This window comes from Mustelus asterias, chromosome 15 (assembly GCF_964213995.1).
Source record: "Mustelus asterias chromosome 15, sMusAst1.hap1.1, whole genome shotgun sequence".
Lineage (NCBI taxonomy): Eukaryota > Metazoa > Chordata > Chondrichthyes > Carcharhiniformes > Triakidae > Mustelus > Mustelus asterias.
In genome coordinates, this window is record NC_135815.1 from 19,136,746 (window position 1) to 19,149,697 (window position 12,952).

At 44.5% G+C, this 12,952-nt stretch overlaps 1 protein-coding gene across 1 annotated transcript in view; it reads left to right on the plus strand.

Moving 5' to 3' along the window:
• Positions 1-12,952, plus strand: part of ryr2a (ryanodine receptor 2a (cardiac)) — a 455,564-nt gene that overhangs the window by 308,740 nt on the left and 133,872 nt on the right. The window contains 4 exon segments of the mRNA XM_078230647.1: positions 3,016-3,065; positions 6,107-6,167; positions 8,482-8,720; positions 12,077-12,158. Coding sequence (XP_078086773.1) covers positions 3,016-3,065; positions 6,107-6,167; positions 8,482-8,720; positions 12,077-12,158 — 432 coding nt within the window.

Below are 12,952 nucleotides of genomic sequence, written 5' to 3' on the forward strand. Positions count from 1 at the left end.
TGACTCTACCTCCATGACTTCCAGGGGTTCCCTTAAATGACCAGATATTCTTCAGCTGACTTTAGAAGGTTTTGCTTTGGTGAACCCATCCCTTTGTTTAAACAAGTTTCAAATAATCAATTATGAGGGGTGAATAAAGACAGTATCTGCCTTTATGTCTCTCATTCCTTTTTTTAATAGTAAACTTATTAATATTTATCCTGGCAAAATATCATGGTATAAAATATTGCACTGTACACCATCAAGAACCAAAGCATTGATATATTTGTACCAGATTCCTTTGCCCATTAGCTGAAAAACGATATCAACCTGCTTATGTTGAACAGGCCGACAATTTGGCTGAAGGAATTTGGAATGAAGGTATAAATATTTTCTTGACCAACATCACAATTTGCGATTGCAGCACCTACATTCCTGAGGAAGGGATGCCAATACAGTCGCATAGTTAACTTACCCTGTGCTTAGAGTGCCACCTATTGAGAAACCTTGGTAAATGTTGAATGATTTCTATGGAAGAAAATGGCATAAAGAAAATAGGTAAATGTAGCGATTGATGTGGAAAGCATCCACTCTGGACAAAAACTGCGCATTTTATTTTTGCAAATTAAATGGTCAGGTTTTTAAAACACTGACACTTGACCCCTGCAATCCCCATTGCAGGAAGCAAGGAGAAAAAAACTTTTGGGTGGGATTTTCCGGCCGCGCTCACCCCAAGGTTGGAAAATCCTGCCTGACGTCAGCAGACCTTTGCAAGGTCCATGTCACACCCACTACGATTCCTGTGGCAAGCAGGACGGGAAAATTCCACCCTTGGTTCTTGAGATATATGTTCCGAAAACCATTTCAACATCAAATGTTATTAATCAATACGTGTAAAGATTTCCCAAGGGAACTTTGTTTCACATATTCTACATAGAATCCTAGTGTAGAAGAAGGCCATTCGGCCCATTGAGTCTGCACCAACCACAATCCCACCCAGGCCCTATCCCCATAACCCCATGCATTTACCCTAGCTAGTCCCCCTGACACTAAGGGGCAATTTACCATGGCCAATTCACCTAACCCACACATCTTTGGACTGTGGGAGGAAACTGGAGCACCCAGAGGAAACCCACGCAGACACAGGGAGAACGTGCAGATTCTGCACAGACAGTGACCTAAGCCGGGAATTGAACCTGGTCCCTGGCGCTGTGAGGCAGCAGTGCTAACCACTCTGCCACACATGAATGTGTTCGCGCACTGCTCTCCACAGGGATTCAACTCTGCTTCATATTGCAACTGAAATTTTGGTCTTGGGCACACCATCCAAGACAGGTGCAAAGAAAAGGCCAGGCGTTTTTCCTGGGGCAATGAGAGATCAGGTTGTTTTCCTCAGTTGGCATTTCCTCTTGCAGCTGATTGGGTAAGCTGATGGCTGAGGGCTTGGGGCAGGTCACATTCCCAAGCTCATATTCGGAGGATGATAACTCCTCAGAGGCCGCTGTCCCTTCACCAGATTCCCTTTATTTACAGTGGAACTCACTCCCACTCCTAAGAGTGCTTGAAGCACAAAGTCAGAATCTGGAGTGTGAGTAGCCCTGACACTCCTCGGTATATACGCAGGTCAGACTCCCGGACTGGGCAGGCAATCGTTACCAATCTTTTCGGCCAACCCAAATAAACTAAATCAAATTAACAAGGGGACAAATTAAAAGGGGCAGCTCCCAAAACGAAAGGAACGCCCAAAACAATGGAAATTGAAAGGGAACTTAAAACAACAAATCAAAACGTGATAAAAGGGGTCAATAATGCACCCCAGTCCTTGCAGTGCCCAGCGGGCACGGAGGCATTAATGGTGCCCTCAGACACTGCATGCTCCCTCTCCAGGGACACCCAGCCACGAATATAGCCACGATAGCAGGCAATCATTACCTCAATTAGGGAACTGTTTTTTTTTCCCCAACCAAATAAACAAAATCAAATTAACTTAGGGAGAACTCAAAAGGGGCAGCTCCCTAAAAGGAGAGGAACCGCCCGAAACAAAAGACAAAGTGGGAAGGAAACTTAAAACATCAAATTCAAATGTGATTAAATGGGTCAATAATACACCCCTGTCCCTGTGGTGGCCAGCGGGCACGGGAGGCATCAATTGTGCCCTCGGACACTCCATGCTCCCTTTCCAGAGACACCCGGCCGCGGTAGAGGGGCAGACAGTCAGGTTGGACGACCCCCTCGATCGCCCAATGCCTGGACCTGTAGATGGCACGCCTTGCCAGGCCCAGGAGCAGGTTCAAGAGGAGGTCCTTTTCCTTCCCCGCCTCCCTCTCTGCTCTGGGTGCCCGTAGATCAGGAGCATAGGACTGAAGTGCAAACAAAACTGCAAAAGAAGATTTTTTAGAAAACTGAAAAGGTTGTGCAGCCGACAACACATAACATAGACATGGTCCACGGACTCCACAAGGTTGCAAAAAGGGCACGCTTGGGAACCCGTGAACCAGTACAGCCTACGATTGTATGGTAATGACCTCAATCAGGGAACTCAGACTCCAAGAGATCAATCTCATGGGCCTCGTTGAAGTCATTACACAAAGGATGTTAGGAATTAAGGTTAGTGTGTGGTTTGGGGAGAGATTTAAAAGGAAGAACTTACACCTGTTCCGAAGTCATTTATATCTCTGACCAAATTTTACTGTTGACTTTGTGTGAGGTTTGACTGAATTTATAGCGAAACAGCAGGTGCTGCTTTGCTTTAATGAACTTTTATTTTCATTAACACGTAGAAGCTGCCTTTTTAATTTTAATAAAAGCTTTGCTCTTGGCTTTGCACATATTGTACAATTTTGTGTGACAGACTCATTATCTAGAGGGTAACATGTTTTCCCTAGAGCTCCGTAGTGGTCTCACTCTGTGTAGTTCCGACTTTAATTTAAAAGAGACTTCTTTCTTTGTGATGTCACATCGATGGGTAGGCTTTTATTTCAGCCGTTTCCTTTTTCTGTTTTCTTTCCCTTCTATTCTTCCTTCTCTCCACTTCAGCCTCTTCTGCAAACTCGGAGTGCTTGTCAGACATAGGATATCACTGTTTGGTAAGCCGAAGCATAAACGACTGAAGCATGGCATCATATTGTTTTCTCATCATGTACGTGTTTTGATTTTTGTGCTTTGCCCCTTTTGCACGACCGGTTTAGCATGTCGGTGTGTTTGACCCCTAGGGATGCCAGTCTCCTGTTCTCTATTTGCCGGCAGGTCTGACACTTCCTATAGATATGGTGCCTTGTCCATGGTTCCAGCACTGCCAGTTTTGGTTACTGACCTTTCAGTCTGCTTGCCTGTTGTGGTTCCTTAAAATCTGGAATATCTTAAGATTCACCTTTTAGCTATTCATACAGAAAGCATGATATTTTATCCATCGGTAAAAGCTTTTGTTTGTACATCAGTGACAACTGTTGTGTGTTATAGTCTTTCAAATGTTTGTACTAATAAAAATGTCAGTCACCTGCCCTCATCTGGTACACATATTCAGCAAACAACAAATACTATGAGCTTTGCATGATAGTGCAGTCCCTCTAAGCAGAGGCCGTCTACAATGATTAATCGTGGTTTAGACATATGGGGTGGGATGCTCTGGCCACGCTCGCCTGAAAACCAGTTTCGTCCCAAAACCATAAAATCCCACCCAAAATCAATGGACATTCCCATTGTCCGCCCCTCACTTGCTCCGATTCCCATGGCGGGCGGGGTGGTAAAATTCCGGCCTTTTAAGTTGATGGTGGGAGGCCTTGCTAATCATGTTACTAAGTGAACATAGTGATATTCTAGCTGTGGGAAAGCCTATTGAAAATGGATGTTCCTGGGTACCCTCTAAACACATAAAACATGGCAATGAATGGCAAAGGAGGACCACCAGTAATTATGTAGTTATCGCCTCTTACAATGTTCAGAATTATGCCGCAAGTTAGGGTACCAAAATCTGGAAGTTTTACAGTCTTATTTAGAAACTTGTGGAGATATTGTAAGCTGCTATTTACACTATATCTTGGGGGGTTCCCCCCAGTCTTCTGCCAGAGTTATGGTAAGTGTTTCGATGCAGTTAGGGGCTGTCAGCATTTAAATAGAACATCTTGTTTTACCCAGTAGAATTACACAGCGAGATTTCACATTTTTTAACAAAACATTAACCTAATTGCATGTGGAACAAATTAAACAAAGCAACTATGAGCAAGTTAACATTCTAGCTGATAAGTACATGTGTTATGCACTCAGATTTACTTCTTACTTCCTCCAAGATTTCTGTTATAAAACACATCAACCTTAAAGTTAGTTACTTCTGGAGGAGCCAAGCATAAGCATGCCAGAGTTCTCTGGAGAATTATCCTCAGCTCCAGATATTCTCAGAGGTAAAACTTCCATTTACCATCTCTTGACTGTGGATACCTCAGCCCCTTTTTTTGGTTACTTTTCTAATACTTCCAAACAAATCTATTTGCTATTTTCTTTGGGCCTTGAGTTTGTGGAGCACCAGAGTAGATTATTCCACTAGTTTCAAACTTTGCTATCTTCCAGCTTCCATTCCTTCACAAAATTCAACTGAGATTAAGTCTTACCTGCATTCCACACTGTCAATGATTACATTTTTTAAACTCTGCTTACAATGCACGTCTATACAACTATCATTTACTCTGGTTATTGTGTCTCAGTGAGCTGCAAACCATATGAGGCCCAAACTGCAACTAGCTTTCTTAACAAACACCTCAAATAATTTAAACTGGAGAACTTCCCTAAGCTTCACTCATCTCTATGACAATGTAGCACTCTCTGGGCTACCTTCAAATTGACCTTTAGGTTGATTGTCCCTAATTTATAATTTCTTCTCTGATCTGATGAAGTAAACAAGTTTTACAACTATTCAAGGTTCACTGAATGTTTTTAAACCAACACCCAAAAACAAAGACATCCTTCTACATTGCCAATACTGCAAGGATTGCATACTGGATATGGTAGCGTAGTGGTACTGTCACTGGACTAGTAATCCAGACACCCAGGGTAAAACGTTGGGTGGTTTAAATTCTACTACAGCAGATGGTGAAATTTAAAATTCAATGAATAACTGGACTTAAAAGTCTAATAACCATGAAACCATTGTCGATTGTCAGAAAAACCCATCTGGTTCACTAATGTCCTGTAGGGAGGGAAATCTGCCGTCCTTCCTGGGTTTGGTCTACATGTGACTCTAGAGCCACAGCAATGTGGTTGACTCTTAAATGTCCTCTGAAATGGCCCAGTAAGCCACTAAATTGAAAAGATGGGCAATAAATGGCGACGTCCACATTGCAATGAATTTTAAAAATCATGTCTCGAGTTCACCAGCTAAGTCAGTTCATCTACTGTTGATCTATCTCATCCTATCTGACTTTATTAAACAAATATAGGTCACCTATTGAACCGCGATTGCTTTTCAATTATTTTAATTACCTCACATTTACAACTTTAACATTCCCATAACTAAAACATAACCTCCAAAATATTAACATGAACCACGAACGAGATATTTGCAAGATTGAGGATTTTGGAAACACCCACTGTAATTCTATCCACATACTTCCCGTGCAGGAACCTAATTTGCCCAGATTTGGGTGAAGACTTGAGAATTAATGTAAAAAGACTATTTAAAATCTGGCTGCGGGATGTAATGAGGCACAAGAAGATCCAGTCACTGATGTCAAGCTAAAATCATTAGACCTTTCGTGGTCGGTACAATCTCTGGATGAATGTGGCAATATCGGAAGAAATTGGTCTGGGAGCATTCCTTCCAAAAATAACATGAACAAAAAGAAAGGAGGGTGTTTTTTTTAAAAAGGGCAAACTGACCTTTACCTTGCATGCCTCCCTCCCAATATGGCTGAAGCTTCTTAATGCTAGCACTAGGGAGTAAAAATATGAAGGTTCAGACTTTATCATTTGTGGTATTTGCCAGGTACTTATTAGCCTCCATTTTGCAGCACAGCCATTGTTATTTGTTTTCCACGCAACAAGTGGTACGGCCATAGTCGTCAGTGGTTTTACACTGTCCCCCAAAGCATAATCCATTTTGCCCCTCATTGTAAATCCGTGTTTTATTTTCCCGCAGGGAATGATGCCACATCGATTGTAAACTGCCTTCACATATTGGGCCAGACTTTGGATGCCAGGTAAACCATTCAATCCGGTTTTGTTTCGGAAAATGTGCGGCAAGAACGTTCAGTTGCCGTTCCGGCCACCGATTGCCTCTTTGTGTGCCTTGTGTGGGTGGCACGGTGGTTAACACTGCTGCCTCGCAGCGCCAGGGACCCGGGTACAATTCCGGCCTTGGGTCACTGGCTGTGTGGAGTTTACACATTCTCCCAGTGTCTGCGTGGGTTTCCTCCGGTGCTCTGTTTCCTCCCACAATCCAAAGATGTGTAGGTTAGGTGGATTGGCCGTGCTAAATTGCCCCTTAGTGTCCCAAGATGTGTAGGTTAGGTGGATTAACCATGGTAAGTGTGCAGGGTTATGGGGAAAGGGTGGGGGGGAGGGCCTGGGTAAATTAATCTGTCAGGGAATCAGTGCAGACTTGATGGGCTGAATGGCCTCATTCTGCAGTGTAGCGATTCAATGATCGATGAAAGCATAATATTGAAAGGAACTTATAGAATTAAATTGCAGAAATTAAATTTCAATGGGACTATTGAGAAGGTGAGACAAATTGTAATTTTACAACTCTTCCTTCTCCCCCTCCGGTACACTTCATCACCTTTAATATATTTTTTTTAATGTTAGCAGCTAGTATTGCTGTCTAGTTGGGCCTGTGCAGAAAAACCATACTCAGAGCTTGGAAAGTACATAGGCCGGGGTTTTGTCTTGCCTCCAGTTGAAATACCAGTCAGGAACCCCCATTTCTTCTGAAGGCCCAAGAGATTCAAGTGTCCTTCAGGCATGTAGGTGGCCACCATTGGGCCTTCCCCATGACTGAAGTACCCAGTGGTGGAAGTCTTGCCTGCTGAGAGCTGTCAGCCAACCAGCTCCTCATATCACCAGAGCCAGTGGTGACAGCTGGCAGCAGTCTGACCATCATTCCACATTTGGTGAGAGATGAGAGTGATTGCCTTTGATATCAAGGCCGCATTTGACTCTGTGGTATTGAGGAGCCCTCATGTCATGGGGATGTTCTTTGATGACTGCACAATGTTCAATACCAGTGGTCCATGTCCAAATGCTGCAAGACATGGACATTATCCACACTTGGGCTGACAAGTGGCAAGTAATATTCACGCCACACAAGTGCCAGGCAATGAACATCTCCAACAAGAGAGGATCGAACCATTGTCCCTTGGCATTCAATGGCATTACCATCACTGAATCCCACCCATTAGCAACATCCTGGGGGTCACCATTGACCAGAAACTGAACTTGACTAGCCTATAAATACTATGGCTACAAGATTAGGTCAGAGGCTTAGAAACCTGTGCCAAGTAACTCACCTCCTGACTCCCCAAAGCTTGTCCACCATCCACAAGGCAGAAGTCAGGAATGTGATGGAATACACTCCCTTGCCTAGATTGAAGAAGCTTGACACCATCCAGGACAAAGCAGCTCACTTGATTGGCATCCCATCCACAAACATCCACTCCCTCTAACACTGATGCACAGTGGCAGCACTGTGCACCATTTGGAAAATGCACTGTAGGAACTCACCAAGGCTCCATAGACAGCAACTTCTAAATCCACACCCCGTTACCATCTAGAAGAACAAGGACGATAGATACATGGGATCCCATCAAATGGAAATTCTTCTCCAAGCCCCTCCCATGCTGACTTGGAGATGTATCATTGTTCCTTCACTATCATTGGGTCAAGATCCTGGAACTCTCTCCCCAACAGCACAATGGGTGTACCTACACTACATGGATTGTAGTGGTTCAAGAAGACGGCTCACCACCCCCTTCTCAAGGACAATTAGGGATGGGCAATGAATGCTGACCTAGCCAGTGAAGCCCACATCCCGGGAATAGATAAAAAATAAACAGAGGACAAGGTTCGTTGTGGGATCCCAGACTAAGTGTGAGTGATGTTGGAATGAGTGTCACGGAGCGGGGGTTGCTGGGGGTGATGGGGGCTGGCGTTGGAGCTGAGTGTATTGGGATGGCTTTCAGTGACTCTCCTTTCCGATGTGTCAGGTCCCTTGAATTGGGCACAAAGTGCCTGTTAACAAGGAACTGTCAAGGAGGGCCGGTGGTAAAGGTGCCAGAGTTAACTAGACGGCCTTCCGAGGGTACGGGAATTCTGTGTGGCCTCCATTTAACCCCTGAGGCACAAGTAAATTGTGGTGAGCACACGGATTATCGGTGTCAATTGGCTGATGAATAAACCTGATTGACACTCTGCTGATGGCTAGGAATTCTGCCTCAGCCCCTCTGACTAAACGGGGAATGTTTTGCCACTCGGAGAACTTGGCCCACCTCTAAACGATTGTCTTGTTTTATGTAGAACGGTGATGAAGACTGGCTTGGAGTCTGTTAAATTGGCTTTACGGACCTTCTTTGAGAATGCAGCAGAGGATTTGGAACAAACCATTGAAAACCTCAAACTGGGTCAGTTCACTCACACGAGGATGCAGCCAAAGGGAGTGACCCAAATCATCAATTACACCACAGTGGCACTGCTGCCTGTCTTATCATCACTCTTTGAACACATTGGACAGCACCAGTTTGGAGAAGATCTGATTTGTACGTCTATACTCTTTACAAAACTATTTACCAAAAGCCCCGTGATCTAATTTAATTTAGCAGAATTTGCCTCTGATTCTTTTTTGGATATTTACGCTGATAAATGTACAATGGTTCATCTATCCCTCAGTGTGGATGTCCTCAGAAGGGCCACACTAGCTGATGGGACTGGAATTTATGCTTCCTCACCAGCATGTTTGAAGGCTTTAGGAAGTGGGGGGATGGGGGCACCTAAAATCCAGCAGGAGGCCTTCCCATCACCTCCCCTCCCACACTCAACCTGTCTGAAATTTTAAGGGGGCTGGGGAGGCTTTGGGCAGCCCAGCCCACTCCAGGGCTTATCGAGGCTCTAAGCAACCAATTAATGGCCTCCTAAAGGCCTCATTCCCCTCCCGCTGCCACCACCGGCACTTTACTCACGACAGCGGGAAACCCGTGCTCGTCAGGAAGCCTGGCAGCTTCAGCTGTGTGGGCTGGCATCAGGCAAGGTGAGTGATGCGCGACAATCAAGCACGTGGAACAAGGCTTCAGTTATCGAAGGCTTTTATTATCAAACAATGGAACTAACTAACACGAGTACACCAGTTCAGACTGGAGGGGTCCTGCCGGAGCAGAGGGTCTTATACCTCTCCTCCGGAGGCGGGGCCCCACCGGGATGTGCCATAATAACATTTACCACAGGTAAACACCCTAACCCAACAACATTATACAACCCCTACAGTGATAACACCCTAACCCAACAGTAACATAAGAACAACCCCCAGTGGTAACCAACGATCGTTCACCACAGTGAGTTAGGAGGAAGCCACTTTGCAGGCCAATTGGATACCCCCCCCGCCATAGTATAGTGGGGAACAATTGATTTTCAGTTTGGGGGAAGGTTTATAGTGAAGTTCCCCAGGAACTGGTGTTAGGAGCCCTGTCCTTCCTGCTGCTCTTCCGGGTGGCACGGTGGCACAGTGGTTAGCACTGCTGCCTCATAATGCCAGGGACCTGGGGGGACCTGGGTTCAATTCCCGGCTTGTGTGGAGTTTGCACCTTGTCCCCGTGTCTGCGTGGGTTTCTTCCGGCTGCTCCAGTTTCCCTTTACAATCCGAAAGACGTGCTGGTTAGGTAGATCGGCCACAATAAATTGATCTTCAGTGTACCTGAACAGGCGCCGGAGTATGGCGAATAGGGGATTTTCACAGTAACTTCATTGCGGTGTTAATGTAAGCCTACTTGTGACACTAATAAATAAACTTTAAATTTTATATATTAATGACATGGCCCTTGGCGTGCAGTTTAAAAATTTATGGATGATTTGAAACTAAATATTGTGAACCGTGAGAGGGAAAGTGCCCTTAGTCTCTTGGGATGCGTAGGCTAGAGGAATTAGCGGGGTAAATATGTGGAGTTACGAGGATAGGGCCTAGGTGGGATTGTTGTCGGTGCAGACTCGATGGTCCGAATGGCCCTCTTCTGCACTGTAGGGTTTCTATGATTCTAGGAGTGGCTTAGTGTTAGAGACAGATCCGTTGCTACCCTGGACCCAGACTGCAGCCTTGTCAAATAGATTGATCTAACTGGCATCAACGCACTGAATTTGATGCTCAAGTTTACATCTCATCATTCAGATTGACCTAGCTGCTCTCCGTTCTACTGTATGGCCATGGACAAACAGTCTTGTCCTTTGAATGAACTCTTCTGCTGCCGAGATCAATATATCCATGCTTAGTCGTATGGTTCAATAAGCCCATTTTTCTTTGAATGACAGCAAGTGACCAATGCAGCAAAATACTCACATGGCAAAAGCGAAATTATATTTGTATGATTCCTCCCAACGCCCCCCAACCCTCTGCGAGAAAGAGTGAAGCCTGAGGAATAATAAAGCTTACAGCAGCTCGGGTACAACTGTAAAGGGATTGTGTTATGTAGAGCTTCTGAGTGTTGCTATTAGAGCATGAAGAATTACCAGCTGTATTTTCTTTTATGGGATATGGGCGTCGCTGGCTGGGCCAGCACTTATTGCCCATCTCCGAGGGCATTTAAGAGTCAATCAATATGGAAACATAAACAGGATATTAGACGGTTGCTTTTCAATATTGTGATGTTTTAGTTCTTACACTTGTCACACATCAGGAAGTCAAGAACCTCACTTGAGGTGTTCAAAATAAGGAACATATTTTCTGGAACATGTTGCTTGTGAGACAAAGCTCAAGACTCAAAGAAATGTGATGTTAATGCGAAAGCGTGCCCTCTCAAAATTAATTCCCATTGCACAAGCATTGACGATGCCAGAAAAGCATAGAAACATAGAAAATTGTAGCGGGGGAGGCCATTTGGCTCTTCGAGCCTGCTCTGCCATTCATCACAATCATGGCTGGTCATCCAACTCAACAGCCTAATCCGGCTTTCTCCCCATAACCTTTGACCCCGTTCGCCCCAAGGGGGCCCCAAGCAGATCTTGTTCAGATAGACTCAGATTTTATCTTCGCGTGTGGAGCAGTACAGTTTTAAATCATCAACAAGGAGATCAGTAACACGCTGGAAATCCTTTCAGTGCAAACTCTGACCAACCTTTTTGAGTATAGGAATTGAGTGTAGGAATAGGGATGTTTTACTGCAATTGTAAAGGGCGTTGGTGAGGCCACATCTGGAATATTGTGCGCAGTTTTGCTGTCCTTACCTGAGGAAGGATGTCCTTGCTATAGAGGAAGTATAGCAGAGGTTTACCAGGCTGATTCCTCGGATGGCAGAATGAAGAGAGACTAAGTCAGATAGGATTATATTCATAGGAGTTTAGAAGAGTGAAGGAGGGGGGGGATCTCATAGAAACTTATAAAATTCTAACAAGATTAGACAGGGTGGATTCAGAAAGAATGTTCCCGATGATGGAGGAGTCCAGAACTAGGGGTCATAGTTTTGAGGACAGCTTTTAGGACTGAGGTGAGGAGAAATTTCTTTAGCCAGAGGGTGGTGAATCTGCAGAATTCACTACCACAGAATGTAGTTGAGGCCAAAACATTGTGTGATTTCAAGAAGAAATTGGATATCGCTCTTGGGGCTAAAGGGGTTAAGGGATATGGGGGGAAGGGGGGATCAGGATATTGAATTTGATGATCAGCCATGATCCTAATGAATGGCAGAGCAGACTCGAAGGGCTGAATGGCCTACTCCTGCTTCTAGTTTCTATATTTCTATGTTTTAGACATTGTTTTAAAAAAATCTCTCAGTTTTAACAGCAGAAGCCCTCTCAGCTCCAGAGACACAGGTAAACTTATAACTTCATTAGAGCAGATAGAAGAAAAATATTGTATCGCTCCTGTGACAATGAATGTGAGAATTAATGTGCTGGGGATACTCTTCTTTTGCAGTGGACGATGTGCAAGTTTCTGGTTACAGAATATTAAGCAGCTTATACGCACTGGGTACGGGGAAAAGCATATACGTAGAAAGGTAAGGAAATAGTCAGTGGAAATATTAAAACGTAGATAGCATGTATCTAAAAATTACTTGTACTGTGATAGCATATGCCATTGGGCGGAATCTTACGGCTGTTCACACTGGCGGGATTTTCTGGTCCTGCTGCAGTGAACGGAGATTTGGCTAGGCGCCTTGTGGTGGACCTCAGTTGTGCCTTTGTCCTATATGGACCACCGTTGTGTGTGCTTGTCATACCTGGACACATCCCCTTCCAGTTTGGGTCCTCCCCTCAGCACCTAGTATAAAGGTGGCTGTCTCCTCCCCCTTGTTCAGTCCAGATTGGTTATATGTTGGGATCTGCTCCTGATTCTGTTGTGAATAAAAGCCTACACTTATATTGGCATATCGGTAGTCTTTCGCCTTATTGATAGCGCATCACGCCTAATTCTCCATTCTCGCTGCAGCGACAGCGGGGCGTGAGCGGTTGGTTAGGTCGTGCCTATTGTTTCTCAAGGATACTACCTACAATGCAGCAAATTGCTACATTATGTGGCAGGAATGTCTTGAGTTTATATGATTCATCAGTGGCAATTCAACCACTGAAGAGTGGCACCTCAAAAGTCATAACGAATTTAAGAATAATTTACTATCTTAAATCTATGAATTGTAAATAGTAAAGGGAAGGCACTTGTATACAAAAAGAACTTCCACTCTCGACTACCAGACGTCAAAAAACACTCTACAGCAAATGAAGTAGATTTTTGAGTGTCGTCATTATTGTGAGGAACGCAGCAGCTAATTTGTGCAGAGCAGACTCTCACAAACAC